We start from the raw sequence: 16,949 nt of genomic DNA, 5'->3' as shown, positions 1-16,949 counted from the left end.
AAAACCTTGAAAAGGTGTGGCATCACAAGGCAAACGTTCCTTCAAATGCTCTTAAACACACACACACAAAAAAAAGGGTCTAGTTTAAAAGGAAAAATGTAAGGCAAGTGATTTTGTTTGTCACAAGAAAAGCATTGAAGGGTTTGGTCTAAAAGGGTAATGCCATCAATTACAAAAGGTTTGGTTTAAACGGTTTGTAAAGTAATTGTGAAGAAAGTCCCCTCAATTTTCCCAAAATTACAATACATACCCTTAGCTCCCCATGTCTCAAAACAAACTCATTCATTCTCTCTGTCTCTGTCTCTGTCTCTGTTTTGCCTCTTCCCCTGCCCCTGCCCCTGCCTCTGCTTCATGGTTTTGTCTGTCTGTCTGTCTACAGTGTTCTCTACCATTTAAGCTACGCATAGCTAGAATCCTGAGTAAGCTAGAAGGCTCTGATTATAGACTTCATCCCCCCCCTCTCCTTCCTTCTTTCCTTCCATCTCTTATTATATAAAGATCCATCCACCCCCTTCTGATCTTTCTGCCTTTTCCCTTCCCTTCCTTCTTTCATGTGTTGATCCTTCTGTTTCTTCTTCCTTCTTTCCTTCCATCCTTCCTTTCATGCCTTGATCCTTCTTCTTCTTCTTCTTCCTCCTCCTCCTGCTTCCATCCGTCTTCCATCTCTTCATCCTTTCTTCCTCCTGTTTCCTTCTTTCCTCTCTTGATCCTTTCTTCATCCTACCTTCCAATCCAAAACTTGACGTTCCTCCTACGATCATATCCCCGAATTAATGTTTCTAACCCACCCTTTCCATTCCCTAAACCCCCAAAAAATTCATTATTCATAATTCAGTTAATCATAACATTCTTGAGACAAAAAAAGAAAGCATCTTTCATTATGTATCTGTAAATTAGTAACACGGATTAATTAGAGCTTCTTTGAATCCCCATTGACAGGTAAATTTCCTCTGATCTGTGTATACCTTTTACGATTGAATAATACATGTACCTATGTGTATATATATGTATATATTGCTTAGTAAGGATCTGCATGGTTTCTCCATATCCAGGGAGATCAATTCAAATATTGCACTACTCTCATGGCTCGGCGTGAAATCGAGCTTGCAAAGCCTCAATGGCTGCGTCAGCAGAGAAATCCGTATTGCATTTAAGGACTTTCTGATGATTTGATAATCCTGTTGGGATTATTGCAGATAAGGGGGGCATACCATTCTCGAATAGTATATTCTACTCAATTGATTGACAACATTGGAACAGTATGCTGAAAGATCCGGAACAAGTACTTACATCGAAGATGATGCTCGATGACAGGGAAATGCTAGATAAGAATGGTATAATAAGCACTAATCACACACTGGCAACTCCTGCATGCTCTAACAAATCCATTAATGGGGATATAATCATGAATGCTGTATGTTTGAGTACTGGTGATCATGACATAAAGGCAACTAGCAGTACTAGGTCTTCATCAGTACTGTTATCAGCTAATAATAACCTTGTAGACCTTATAAACAGTCATGATCATGGATCCAACATATTATTATGTCATGAATATGATGATGCAGAAGAAGAAGGAAGATCAACCCTTATTAATCCAGATTCAGTAAAAGGGAATCAGGAGCAACATGATGAATATCCAAGGGTTAAAGTAAAGGATGATATGATTCAGGGGGGTAATGGTAGAGGATTTGGTGGTGATGGTGATGGTGATGAGGCCAAGATCAGAGCTGAGCTTGAGCTTGAGATTGAGAGGGATCTGGAGAGAGAGATCAAAGCAAAGATCATGATGTTAAGCCAAAGATTAGATGACTTAAACACTAGTAGAAGATCAAGGTCATTACTTAGCTGCAGCACTACTACTGTAACTGCTAAGCCTAATATTGCTACCATAACTGCATCTAAACCTAATAATGCACATAAAAATGGCAACCCTAGAGCTAATCATACTGCGGCTAGTACTGCCGATAAGCGATTCGATTGGACACGAACACTTCGATCCTCCTCCTCCTCCTCCAATAACAAATCGTTTAGTATGAGCAGTAGTTACAATCAATATAGTCACAACAACAACACCATCAATAATGTAAGATCGTGCAGCACGCCGAAATTACGCACGAAATATCGTTCTCCTTCGAAATCGCTCGAAGAAGACGCCGTAATCGGATATAAGATTGCGAATCATAATAATGCAGAGAAGATCGTGAGCGATAATACAAGATGTGGGTCATCTAGCCATGTCGTTGCAATGATCAAGCAATGCCATGAGGAGGAGGATGATTCAGATCAAAGATGTGGGTCATCTAGTCATGTTGTTGCAATCATCAAGCAATGCCATGAGGATAATGAGGACTCTAATCATAAGATTAACACTAGCAATGTGGCTAACTCTAGTAGATTACTTATGAAGGGCAATGCTAATAATCATCATCATCATCATAATCATCAAGCAATGCCACCAAGGCCACCACCCCTGAAAGATCCCCCTAAGCAACGCATTCCTTGTCGAAAAGTCGTCACAACTACAAAGCCCGGCTTGCTTTGGAGATAAGTATCCGCAAGAGGGGGCACATTAATTTGTCTTTGCCATTCAATAGAACTCTCCCATGGGCCCGAACCGATCCAATTGTGTGTGGAATGAGCCTTGGGGGCATCTCAACTTAAAATCAAACATATGCATGCTTCAATCTTCTTCCTGACGTTAAATATTGTTTGTTTGGATTTGACATGTACTAGCCAACCAACACCATGCATGTTTTGTGTTTGGGGGGCACTAGGGCGCACACTTTGAAGTTTCTTCACAACTGTCTAGTGAAGTTTTCATATTAATCCAAATTACTTTATGGGTTTTCTATATTAATTGTTGAACGTAGGTCATACGAGTAATTCCCTCCATATATGCAAACATATGTGCACTTACAATGCATTTCCTATGCTTGAGCCTTGCGAGAGCTTTCTTAGCAAAATCATAAAAACCCTATATACATGCCCTTGGGGACTTATAATCATACATTCTACCAACAAGGTCTTCATATTCGGCTCAAGCTCCAGGATTGTTAACAACAAAAGGTCACAACTAGTATATACACATGAACCAACCGACTACATCACTAGAATATGTATACCCATTAAACATGTATACCTTACATGATAACACACTAGTCTCTTAGTTTTATTTGATTGTAAGTGCAAACATACTTGGTCTCATATACCAACTATTACAATGGATGTGTACCTTAAATGATCATGTAACATGTTGTTGGGCTCCATACCAACAACTTATGTAATGGATATTTACAATATATCTTACATATTTATATGTGTGATCACCTTGTTTGAGTTTTATCCAATGAATAAATTGTGTTCTGTATAAGATGTTAATGATATAATGAAATCATTATAAAAAAAAGGATGAAATGCTTGCTTGAATTAGCTTTTGTTACTTCTGATGTTGTTATTTGGAAATTTTTATTGGAGAATGTTATGTAACACTTGTCTTCAAACAAAACTATAGCTCAAGTTATCTCACCATAAACTTGAACACAAGATGACCATTACTATGTAATTGATAATATTCAAGAATGTTTTGCAAATCACTTGTCATTCTTCGGGCAAATAAATTTATTGTTGTGACGTATGATACATTGGGTTTACAACACTCAACATGCCCCGAAGTAATTATATATATATACATATACCTAGCAAAATATGCACACTTGTTTAACGAACGTGACACTTCAAAATAATAAATGCACTTAAAATGTTTATGTGATTATGTATACTATAGTGCCCCTTACAAACACATTTCATGCATTACTTTAAAGGAGATGGAAAATTATTCCTATTATAACAAAAGAGCAATGCTTCCGGCTCCAAAATGCCTTTTAGTTTTCTCAATTTTAATGAAACGTGAGACTTGTTATTAATCTTGAATACCATCTCTTTCACACACTCACTCACACACACACACACACACACACTCTCTCTCTCTCTCTCTCTCTCTCTCTCTCTCTCTCTCTCTCTATCCCCATGAGCCTTGGCTCTCCAAGAGCCTTAACAATGCTTCGAACTCACACACACAAGTTAGGTGTTGAGATAGCCTCATGGCATCATCGCCCAAATATGAAGATTAGCAATGAAAACCTAGTGGAGTATGAATATCACTTACTTATCGCATGTTCAACATATAAGGCAATTCATGAGAAATATGGTGACTTGTTAGATGAACATGATAATGTGAGTGTCATACTCAAATTTCCATTTAGAAGGGTGAGCACATACTGTATGTGCATTATTTTCTAATCCAGAGTTTTTACGATAGAGTAGTAACCCCTCTTTGTGGGAAGGAGTCACATACAAGATGATGTTGATTTGGTCCCATAGGGTGAATTTGGCCTCATCATGGACGATAAAATATCTATTCTATTTTGTGTGTGTGCGTGTATACGAGGGTTGTACCTAGTAAGTGGCAAGCCATGTCTTTAGCACCACGAAAGATATTGGTATATATGAAGGTGAGTGGCCCTTTCTAATCCTTTTTTATTTCTTCATCATGATCACACTTCTATCTATTTTAACACCATTACATCTACTTATTTTTTTGTATTTTGATGTACATCATTCGTGAATGTTGAGCTCTTACAATTATATGTTTGATTTAGTTGAGGCCTATTACCTTGTTTCATCTCTTAGAATAAAAGGTGTCTACATAGTAGCGCTAATGCATTTATCACATGCAATGCCCTTGTTATGACCCATGACATAGGCTCAAATATCAACAAATGCTCTACTTTACTAGATAGATGGCATTGTCAAATGTATCAACATCATTATGATAATCTCTCTCTTTCAATCGTGAATTTGACTCTCGAATAACTTCCTCTTTTATTTATGCCAATCGTTATATTGCATATAACTAGACTATTCAAAAGTATTCAATCCATTATCGTAGTGTACATAAATATGAGTAAATCTTGCTACAGTATGCCCACCAACTTGTAATTGTAACATTGATGTTTGTCCCTTTCGTCATCCACTACCACCATCACTATTGGTGTTTCAACACTTCAAATAATGGTTTTATTGTTCCTATATGTCCATTTGACTCCACCACATAGGTGGAACGCCCATATCGCCTACTTTATTTCCATAATAAAGAGCACACTTAAATTTAATCTTCAAATGTCACTTTCGCATTAACTTTGCAATGTAGGTTCTAGTGGCAAAAGGCCAACATCAAAATTAAAGTTAGAAAATAATCAAACAATGTAATAATAGCGAGAAGTTTTTACAAATAATTGTTCTTGCATTGTGTTGAATTAGACGTACAATGGCACACTTTCCCTTTTTTTGATCTTGGACATTGATTCTTTCAGGGTTGAACACCCACCAGGAGGCACTTTGCTCCTAATTTTGTGACATATTAAATGTTGACTTTTGTTTGGGCTCACATTATGAACCAAGCGTCAAGGGCAAATTCAAAATCTGAATCGTATAAAAAGTATGAAAATTTATCAAACAATTCACATGGTGAAAGACCCCTTAACACATTCTTTATATATTGATCGGGCATCCTAGCTTTGAACTTCATAACTAAAGCAATAAATTCTTTACACCACATTTTATGTGGCCAATGATTTTATGCCACATTAATGTAAACTTGTGCAATGTCAACGTAGAATTTCAACCGAACTGAAATTAGGTTAAGAACCCTTAGAGATACCAATCATAAGTAAATTACACAACATGAAACCCGTTGGCAATTAATTGGCTTACTATATGAAAACATCCGCCTTGCAAGAGGTTCATATTGGTTACGTTATTGATCACCAAATCAATTTTAGAGTCATAAAAGAATGGCAAACTTAATGCTCTATAAAAAATAAGCGAACATTTAGTAAAAATTGTAGATTAATCATTACAAAAAATGTAGGTTAAAAAGTTGAGTATTATACGATAGGTGAAAACAAATGTTGGTGAACAATTACTAAATGTAAACTAAGTTTGAGATTAATGATGTATTCAAACATAGACGGATAATTGCTTAATGTAAGCTAAGGGTTAGATGAATGAAGTAATATGACAACTAGTAAGTAGGTCAATTACAATTACACATAGTAAACTTAGTAATGATTAATCTATAATTGCTAAAGGTAGGCCAACTACTAGAAAAACGACTAATCAAGCATTTAGTAAAATTCCAAAGTGGGTTAATCACGACTTAAATGTAGGAAACTTGATGATTAATGAGCACCTACTGAGATTAACGATGAATCTAGTAGTAAATCTCAAAACAAGTGAATGGGAGGCCAAACATGATGATGATCTGAACGCAACGATTCGTTGCGATCCATAAACTCCAATTTTTTCCCCTTATACTTTACTTAAGCACTCTACCTAATGTCATTATATCCTATTTTATATACTTTATTCATTACTTCATATATTATCTATCTCTAATATTTAGTTTATTCGAATCTCTCAGGGGACTTGGGGACGAAGATTAGTATTGGCGAAGATCACAGAGCGAAAGAGAAAGGTTAATAAAATGTGATTAGTGAACTAATCACACAATTACGAGTCCTTAATTAATAATGTGAAAGAAGAAGACATGAAAAATGAAGAAAGATTAATCAAATGTGATTAGTGAACTAATCACACAATTAAGAGCCCTTAATTAATAATGTGAAAGAAGAAGACATTAAAATGAAGAAAGAAGACAGAAAGAAAGAAGAGGGGGGAAAAAAAGCTCTGTTCTGAGCAATGCGATTTTCTTCTTCTTCTTCTTCTTCTTCAACAGGAAGAAGAAGAAGAAGGAGAAGCCTTGTCAGTTGGGTGCCCTGGCTTCTTCTTCTGTTTTCCCTCCTACTCTTCCTATTCCTCTTTTTCTTTCAATCAGACCTTCTTGCCCGATCCGGAGACTATGACAATTCTCTCCAGAATGGCTCTAGTCTCTCTAGAGCTCTGGAGGCTTTCGGTCAAAGAGAGAAATTTGAGAAAGATTCTATTTCTCATCACCATGAACACCATCCGATCAGTGGTCATCCTTCGATGCTATCTTTCTGTGAGGCATGGCTCGAAGCCAAGGATAAAGTCATCTACTCTCGGAACTTCTCAGCTCGACCGATTGTTGTTGGCTATGGCGAGAATGAGGCAAGTTTCCATCTCCATGATTTCAATAAATCAAGTGTTGTTGTTGTGAAAGATAATCAACATAGAGATATAAAGATGTGCGTATGTACATATGCTACGGTGTAGAGATGATGGTAACTAAGATATACATTAATATCCATCAGAGGCCAACATGAACCATGAAATAGATGGATTTTATTATGATCCTTAAAGGTCAAATATGATCTATGGAACCAAAGTTCCACATTTTCACAGAGTATGTGTGGAGTGGATTAGTAACTCTCGATGTTGAGAGAAAGAGAGATGGGTATTTCAGATGGTTGACATCTTTGATCTTGTGATCGAGGTATATGCAGATGTGGTCAGCTTTAGGGAGGCCTCTCCATGCACCATCCTGAATTTCAAGATCATAGTTACACGTGTGTAGAAGAATGATTACCCCTCCTGCAGAAAATGGCATGGGAATGAGAAGCGTCAAAATATTCTTAGTTATTTTGCTATAAATAACTAAGAAAATTTTGACGCTTCCGCAACAATTGGTATCAAAGCCAAGGTTATGTCCGAGTATGCTTTGCGGTTGTAGTTTTTTTTGATCATCCACATCAGAAAAGAATTACTTTGGTCATTTTGAAACCTTGGGTTATTTGTAGTTGTAATATTGTATACTATTTATTGAATTTGTAATGGCATCAAAAGATCAAAAAGCAAAGAATATTGTGTTAAATATTCTACCGGGGACATCGGGCTCTTCGTCATCATGGTCGAGATTCCCGGTGTCCAAATTGAAGTTGGCGGCATAAATATTTGATGGCACTGGCCATTTCGGCATGTGGCAATGAGAGGTAGAAGATAAAGATTGGAGAATCATTCATCCGTTGGCATGCAAAACAATTCGATCGTACCTGTCTAGAGAGTATAAGTATGCTTTCAAGAATGAGACTTCTACGCACAAATTATGGAAGGCATTGGAGGACAAATTTTTGAATTTTTTTTTTGGTAAGAATAAGCTCTTATGCAGAAGAGGTTGTTTCTATTTGATTATAAACCGGGAACTACTATGAATGAAAATATTACTATGTTTAATCAATTAATAGCAGACCTGTTGAATTTAGATGTTAAATTTGAGGATGAGGACCTGGCTTTGATGTTATTATCATCTCTTCCCGATGAATTTGAACATTTAGAAACTACGTTACTTCACAAGAAAGAGAATGCATTGTTAGATGTTGTTCGTTCTGCTTTATATAGTCATGAATTGAGAAAGCAGGATAAGATGAAAACCAAATCAACGATATTAGAAGAAGCATTGGTGGTAAGAGGTCGTCAACAAAGCCATAGTAAGGGGAGAAGAAGGAGGTCCAAATAAAAATGCCAAGTTGTTGCCAAAGATGAGTGTACTTTCTGTCATGAGAAAGGGCACTGGAAGAAAAACTGTTCAAAGTTAAAGAAGAAAGGGAAGAGTCCACAAGATGCAATGTTGCAAAATGTAAAAGTGATGTGGAATCGGATATTTCCTTAGTGGTCACGCTTTCAATGTCATCACATCTAGATGAGTGGATATTGCATTCGAGTTGTACCTATAATATGTGTCTTATTCGAGAATGGTTCTTTGAACTTCTAGAACTCGATGGTGGGGTTGTTTACATGGGTAATGATAGTCCATGTAAAATAACGGGGATAGGTTCGGGTTATACCTATAATATGTGTCCTATTCGAGAATGGTTCTTTGAACTTCTAGAACTCGATGGTGGGGTTGTTTACATGGGTAATGATAGTCCATGTAAAATAGTGGGGATAGGTTCGATCAACCTCACCATCTAAACCTTATCCCCATTGTTTTATATGGATTATCATTACCCATGTAAACAACCCCACCATAGAGTTCCTGAAGTTCAAAGGACTATTCTCAAATAGGACACATATGATAGGTACAACTCGAATCCAATATCACTCATTTGGATGTGATGACATCGAAGGCATAACCACTAAGGAAATATCTAATTTCGCATCACTTTTACATTTTGCAACATTGGGTCTTGTGGACTCTTCCCTTTCTTCGTCAACATCGGACAATCTTTCTTCTACTGCCTTTTCTCATGATAGAAAGTGTACTCATCTTTGGCAACGACTTGGCCTTTTGATTTGGACCTTTCTCTTCTCCCCTTACTATGGCTTTGCTGACGACCTCTTGCCACCAATGCTTCTTCTGATATTGTTGATTTACATTTTATCTTATCTTGCTTTCTCAATTCATGATTATATAAAGCAGAACGAACAACATCTAACGATGCATTCTTTTTCCTGTGAAGTAATGTAGTTTCCAAATGTTCAAATTCATGGGAAGAGATGATAATAACATCAAAGTGAGATCCTCATCCTCAAATTTAACATCTAAAGTCAACAGGTCTGCTACTAATTGAGTAAACATAGTAATGTGTTCATTCATAGTAGTTCTTGGTTTGTAATAAAATCGGAACAACCTCTTCTGTCACGGGCACACCAAGCGTGGACTAAGACAGAGCACGGATGATGAGACTACGACGGAGCGATGACGGAATGACACAAGAGCATAAAGATAGATATGAAGATCATGGAGACAAGATTGGGCGAAACAAGAATACTAGATCGATATGTCCATGACTGGCGTTGTTCACCTGGAATTCCTTCAAGGTGAACTCAACTATTTATACTAAGTGGCATGCATACTTGTTGCACGCATGTGATACAATAGAGCATGTAGGCAGTAGGTACGCATGCATGTGCCAAGTGTAAATAATACAAGGGAGAAATTATGCACATGATGCTAGCTAAAACCTACAATGAGGAAGTATATACATGATTATATGTTAGATGTGTGGTTAACACATAACACTCGATTATAACTTGGTCATGTCAAGAGTTCGAATCTTGACATCTTCTTCATAAGGAGCTTATTCTTACCACTTTTTTTTCCAGAAATTTGTCCACCAATCTTCCACAATTTGTACACAAAAGTCTAACTCTTGAAAGCATACTTCTGCTCTTTGGATAGGCATGATCGAATTGTTCCGCATGCCAACCAATTAATGATACTCCAATCTTTATCTTCTACCTCTTCTGGTTTCTTTTCTTAAATAGCAATATCAAGACCTTGCTGGAAAAGAGTCTTAAACCTCTCCTTGCCACATGCCGAAATGGCCAGTGCCATCAAACATTTCTACCACCAATTTTAAACTAGACACCAACAACCTCCACCATGATGACGAAGAGCCCAATGTTCCTGGTAGAATATTTGACACAATATTCTTTGCTTTTTGATCTTTTGATGCCATTATAAACTCAATAAATAGTATTCAATATTACAACTACAAATAACCCAAGGTTTCAAAATGACCAAAGTAATTCTTTTCTGATGTGGAAGATTAGACAGAGCATACTTAGCCAGGACTTGGCTCTGATACCAATTGTTGCGGAAGCGTAAAAATATTCTTAGTTATTTATAGCAAAATAACTAACTAAAGATAACAAAAAAAGCTGCTATTAAATGGAGTAAAAAGAAAAGAAAAACTAGAATTTAAAGAGGTTTGACCAATTAAGCCTACATCCTCCAAAGCAACTTGTCCTATTAAAAGTGGGAGAAAAGAATACAAGATTGGGATTAGGATACCAAAAAATAAGAGGAAGAGGAGCTTATTTATAACTCCCAAACCACCTCCCCAAATCCCCATTTCTGATGTGGGATAAAGGAATGGGCCAAAAAAATCAACACGTCCATTGCCTCCTTTAGTTGTCCCAACATGTTGGGATTATGTGAGTGTTGTGTTCATTCTTAGCGTCCTTGTTTTATTTGCCTGTGACTGCATCAATAACGTATAGTTCGATGCTTTTCATGGTCATATCATCAGAGTGTAGCTCAAGTAATGTTGTTACATTCCATCTGTTAAACTATTTGTGCATGTCATTTGCCCAACTAGAACAGAGAAATTTTCTGTTTTTCCTGCAATCATCCACACTTGAATCGATAAGTAACGTGTGGCCATGTCCTTTATTTAGCCATTTACATGTGGATGCTCATTTGAACTGAAAGTTTGTCATGAGTATGGTGGTGGTTTCCTCAAGACACAAGCTAGTATCATAGAAACACTTTTTGTACCTTATTGATGTCATTCCATCTAGAAGGGGGTATCCCGCCTCCCCATACCTCTACCCTATATAGAAAATATTCGATTCCAATATGAAAATTCTTAACGTAGCAGAGAGTGCAGGGGTCCACATTGTTGCTGCATGCATCAGAGCTGGTGTACCTAGTGTGTTGAAAAACCACCTTATTTTGGGGATCATTACGAGAACACTAATGGGCACATAGCCTGCACCATGATTACACAGGAGTGATAATCGATGGTATGGGTGATCAATTGCCAGGGCCAAGGAGTATATGTTAAGGCTTCGAGATGAGCTAGGAGAATCATTTTTATTAAAAGCAGATAAGTAGTAAAAACTGAAAATGTGAAACACTGTTTCCCCATGCAAGAAACGTTTAGAAGCAATCATTTATTACTGATGTGGCACAGACACAGCCACATAAATTTCCATGATACAGCATCTAACTCGCCTTCCAGCTGTAGGTTCACACCCATATCGTTTTGTGCTATATTTGTATTGATGATTCATTGAACCTCATACATGGAACAGGATATTTAGTTTACGTTACATGAGTAGTCTATAGGTCTACTCCATGTTACAGGGCCCTCTAGATCTCTATCATTAAGTGCTGTGATATCTAAGATGATATATCTTCTTCATCCTCTTCTTCTAGAGTGTTTATAATGATGATGATGATGATATAGAGGTTTTCCATGGGAAGACTGCTGATATCTCTATTTAGATCTATTGGCATATGTAATTTATGTTAAATAACCTTGATGTAAAATGATTCAATAAAATGTAGTGGTGTATATTCTTTGTAGTCCATAAATATATTTTATAGAAATGCCTTTCCCATTCCAGAAACTCAGAAACTTGTTAACCCCATTTCTATTTTCCTTACTTGCTTTATTGGCCACATTGCTTATTATATAGATTGGCTGGCTGCTGTATGGAAACCTAGCAGAACATGTACATGGATGGCATGTGTCAAGTGGAAAAAAGTGCTAAAGATGATTCACATCTCTGCAGTGATGCAGTCATTTGAAAACCAATGCAAAACCTTTATAGATAGCATAAGTGCGTAGCTTATACATGCGAGGAAAGTTTTTTTTTTCTCTGAGATTGGGATCTTTATGCCATTTTCTCTGCATCCCCAGATGAATCCATTTGCGACATTAGCTGAAAAAGTTCCTTGTCTAAACACCTGTTGTTCTGCCTCTATTTGGAAATTTTAAATAGAAAGTGATGTAGCAAATTCAACGACAAATAGTGTTAAAAAATTATTTGCTGTCTATGTAGCATTAAGATTTTGCTTTTGGAATAACTAGATGATATGAGTTGTAGGTCAATATCACTGTGTTTGTATGACGTTGTCTTACAGTATGGTCTTGTATTGGTATAGAATACCTGTCTTGATTGTTCCATTCTGTGGCTCTATCAAACACAGAATAAGCGGCAGCTAAAGTTTAGCAGCTGAAAAAGTAATCTATATTGAAAATGGAAGAGTCACTTCTTTATAGCCTGCAATTCTCTCTTGAATCTAGTGAACATGGTGAACAAAATGGGAGAGATGTATTCTGTGCCTCTTAATGGAGTTTATAATCACTTGTGTTTTGTCCTCAATTAGAGAAAAATTGAAGGAAAATATCATATTTATGTTTTTCTCTAGATGTGGGGGACATGTGCAATAGGCTGTGAGTTCAAAAGGTCAGCTGTCCTACATGGCGAGAAGAAAGCTGATGCAGTTTTTGGGTTAAGAAATGAACCTGGTATAGAGTTTGTGTTACGTTCCATGGAGTCTTCCCAGTATTATCCTGATAATGATGTAGCAAATGCACGAAGGTAACTAGAATATGCTACACAACTTCTATTCATTTCATGTGTTGATCTTCAATATGGGAAATCATTGTATGATGTTATCATTGTTGGGTCTCGTATAACATTCATTTCTATCTTAATTTTATTTGGTTCAAGAGCTTGCGTGGAGTCAAACACTTAACATTACCATAATTTATAACTATGTCCAGGAAAGGCTTTACAGTGGTGATGACCACAAGTCTTGCATCTGACGTTCCTGTGGGATATTTCTCTTGGGCAGAATATGATCTAATGGCTCCACCAAAGAACAAAACTCAAAAAGCTCTTGCTGCAGCATTCATTTCCAATTGTGGGGGACACACCTTCAGGCTCCATGCAATCACAAAATTAAGAGAATATGGTGTTTCTGTTGATTCATATGGCACGTGCCTTCAGAATAAACAGGGTCATGGTGAGTATTTCTATTCCTTTTCTCTCATATATATGGTGGTGAATCAGGATATATAAATGCTGATTAGGCAGATAAGATGCTATCATCAAGCTCACTGACTAGAATGTGGAAATAAAAGAAACAAGGGTATGTTTTTCTCTGGAATATGGGACCAGAAATTGATACAAGGGACCTTTGGAGGCTCACCTTATTTAAAGGGCTATAGAGACATCTTTTAAAAACCCCTTATACTTGTTTGTCACCTTATCTAAAGGACTGTAGAGACATCTTTTATAAACCCCTTATATTTGTTTGTTATTTTAGAAACCTTTTTTTTAAAAATGATTTATACGAATATTCCTTGGCATTGACATATTTTCAAAACGAAACACATTTTAAATACCCTTACATAAAGTTTAGAAACAAGGCTATAAAGGTGTTTTTCTCAATATTATGAACATCTTGCTTGTGATGATCGAAGAGAAGGAACTATGGCTTCCCATTGAACATCCATTTCCCTTAACAAATATGGGTTTCCTAGTGCTCTTACACAAACATTTTTTCACATGATTAATAATTCCCTTACATATAATCATATATGAGCTATGAGTCGAGAAATATAATATTTTCACATAATAAATGTAAAAGTGAGTAGTGATTCTCGATGTTCAAGAACTTTACTAATGAATGTGGCAATCGAGAGTGCAAATTGTGACTGTTAGTGAAATTCGTGCAAGGATTGGGTTTGGTCGAAGATGTGTAGAAAGCATAGTCGGATGTGATCAAAGGCAGAACATTATATCAAAGTGTGAAGAGCGAGGCGAAGTGTGCATAGTTTATTACTCTCATCACTTGTGCCCCAACACCTTGTCTTACATCGTAGTGAGTGTAAGTCAGTCTCACAAAAGCAATGGTTTGGATGGCAAACAACGGATGCGCTCTAACATTTACTGATGTGTGTGGTTTCCTTAGAGAGAGAGAGAGAGAGAGAGAGAGAGAGAGAGAGAGAGAGAGAGAGAGAGAGAGAGAGAGAGAGAGAGAGTCATGATCTTATGTAGTGAGCAAATTGGAGGCTTTGCGGAACTACAAATTCAGCCTGGCGTTTGAGAATTCGTACGAGGATGACTATGTCACTGAAAAATTCTGGCAGTCTTTAGTGGCAGGTAAGAATTAGGCAATTTTGGTGAGATAGGTCCCGAGATTCCATGCATAAAAGGTTTTCCTATTCACATATAAAGGTTTTTCCTAATCTTTCCATTACTATTATTCTCAAATTCCTAGGTTCCATACCTGTGGTCATTGGTGCAGCAAACATATACAACTTTGTACCCTCTAATTCCTCCATATTATACATAAACACTGTTGATGAGATTGCTGATGTTGCAAAAAAGATGCTATACCTTGCAACTCATGAGGAGTCTTACAATGCTTCTTTAAGGTGGCTTACTATGAATACAAATCTTTCTAGTTTTGTAATTTAAATGAAACTTGAGCTTGGAATAGATTCTCATTCTCGTTACTATGGAGGATATTGTACAGCTGGAAATATGAAGGGCCCTCTGAAGCTTTTAAAGCTTTGATTGATATGGCATCAGTACACTCTTCATGCCGACTTTGTATTCACCTCGGAACCAAATTGAGAACACAAGAAGAGAAGCAGCAAAAGCGACCTTGTCAATGCAAGGAGAACCTCATTACTACCTATCATCTTTACATACGTGAGAGGGGGAAGTTTGAGATGGAATCAATCTTCCTGAGGCAATCCTCTTTACCTTAGATTTAACATTTCAAGCTTATTTATTTAGTTTTCGTGTTCTGTACCTCATGAAAGGGTTGGTTTGTTTCTTTAGGTCCAACAACATGACTCTAGCAGCACTCCACAATGCCATCATAGCAAAATTTTCATCAATGAATTATGTCCCAATTTTTAAGTCAGAAAGACCGAAAATCATCCAAGGAGATGATGTTTTGAGGATATATAGGATTTATCCGGTGGGGATGACCCAACGTGAGGCATTGTATACATGGAAGTTTCAGAGTGATGAAGATCTCAAGTCCTACATTGAGAGAAATCCATGTGCAAAACTTGAAGTAATATTTGTGTAGCTTGAAAAGTGATAAGGCAGAGGTGGATGTGATTTGTTCAGCAATTCTAAAGAAAGCTCTATCCTTATATGCATCAACATTCAATGGGGCTACTATGTGCCCAAAGGGAAAACAAATCTAAGTGTTCTTTCCATTACTTTGGCAAAGACTCTGAAGTAGCCTCTTGAATATGACATCGGCTCATTGTGTAGAATATATGTAACTCTTATAACTCTTACACAACTGTCATATACCGTGGGCAACTATGTCATATACCTAGAGAAGATCAAGTTTTATACCTTCCATTCTCCGGCTTGGGCTAAACAAGAACCCCTCATTTTTTGCATATACCTAGGATTTAGTTCAGATTCACATTTTGTGATTGTACGCAAGCCGTGAAACCAATGTTCCAAATCATTTTAAAGGAGGGATTGAAAGACTGTCATAATACGCGCAAGTGGAGGGATTATTCTAAAAGCAATCAATTAAACTTTTTGTATCTCTAAAACAAGGACTTTGTTGTCAAACTGGGAAGTTATCACATACTCACGATTTGATTCTGTGAAGTAAATGTGATTTAAATTCTTTTTAGAACATTGTAGAAACTTGATAGTTCTATTTTTATCAAGTTGATTTGATTTTGACAAAAGGTCGGGGTATTTGGGTAATTGATGCAAGAATTAGTGATATTCCATTAACTCATATAATGTCTGATGAATCTAGTATTTTATAAACAATAGAATACTTTCCCCCTTTCTTTGCAAATAATTATTAGTCGAAAAAGAAATCTTACGCTTGTCTACAATGATACTTGAGAGTGTAAAAAAGATGGAATATATTCAGGTGGCCATTATTCCTCCTTTGCCGAAATGCCCCACTTGCTTTATGGGCAATGTTAATTTTGTAGGTATGGTTGGAATGTATTATATAGAGTTTAGACCATGGGATCAAAGGACATGTATCTAGTTCACGTGTATGTCATGGATGTGTTGAGGATATCTCTTGCATGGGCCATGAATAGATCATAGATGTGCATGAATGGGTCGGGGAAAGTAAACAAGCACACTTTTAAAAGTTTGCCGATTTGATTGAAAAGCTCGTGTTCATGGAAAAAAGCTCATCTCTCGAAATAAAGATGTTTGCATATCACTAGGCCCACTAAATGAGTAAGTAGCTATGTATCTACGTACATATGTATAAGGCTATATATATACACACACATACGAGAGGGGTATTGGGCATTTTGTCTTTTATTGTCTCTATGTTCTATAGACTTAGCTCATGCAATTGTGTCTTGATGCCCTTTGATATCCTTGAAATAATACACTCCTAAGGTGATACTAACATTTTGAATAGAAGA

General features: G+C 36.8%; 2 protein-coding genes across 2 annotated transcripts; both read left to right on the top strand.

The window, feature by feature from the left end:
* Positions 1–883: 883 nt before the first annotated feature.
* LOC147860856 (uncharacterized) lies at positions 884–3,326 on the top strand. The gene is made up of 2 exons (XM_087323261.1): positions 884–939; positions 1,053–3,326. Exon 2 carries the CDS (start codon positions 1,262–1,264, stop codon positions 2,549–2,551), a length of 1,290 nt encoding a protein of 429 aa, XP_087179387.1. The 5' UTR covers positions 884–939; positions 1,053–1,261; the 3' UTR covers positions 2,552–3,326.
* A 3,388-nt stretch (positions 3,327–6,714) lies between these two features.
* LOC147860855 (glycoprotein 3-alpha-L-fucosyltransferase FUT11-like) lies at positions 6,715–16,149 on the top strand. The gene is made up of 7 exons (XM_087323556.1): positions 6,715–7,152; positions 12,926–13,098; positions 13,284–13,525; positions 14,563–14,667; positions 14,786–14,942; positions 15,044–15,262; positions 15,355–16,149. The coding sequence occupies exons 1-7, from the start codon at positions 6,763–6,765 to the stop codon at positions 15,608–15,610; spliced, it is 1,542 nt and encodes a 513-aa protein (XP_087179682.1). The 5' UTR covers positions 6,715–6,762; the 3' UTR covers positions 15,611–16,149.
* The last annotated feature ends 800 nt before the right edge of the window (positions 16,150–16,949 follow it).

The sequence above is a fragment of the Azolla caroliniana genome, unplaced genomic scaffold (genome assembly GCF_043228905.1).
Source record: "Azolla caroliniana isolate FFs.n. ecotype wild unplaced genomic scaffold, voAzoCaro1.0.p SCAF_8, whole genome shotgun sequence".
Lineage (NCBI taxonomy): Eukaryota > Viridiplantae > Streptophyta > Polypodiopsida > Salviniales > Salviniaceae > Azolla > Azolla caroliniana.
This window is presented reverse-complemented; position numbering and strand designations above follow the sequence as displayed.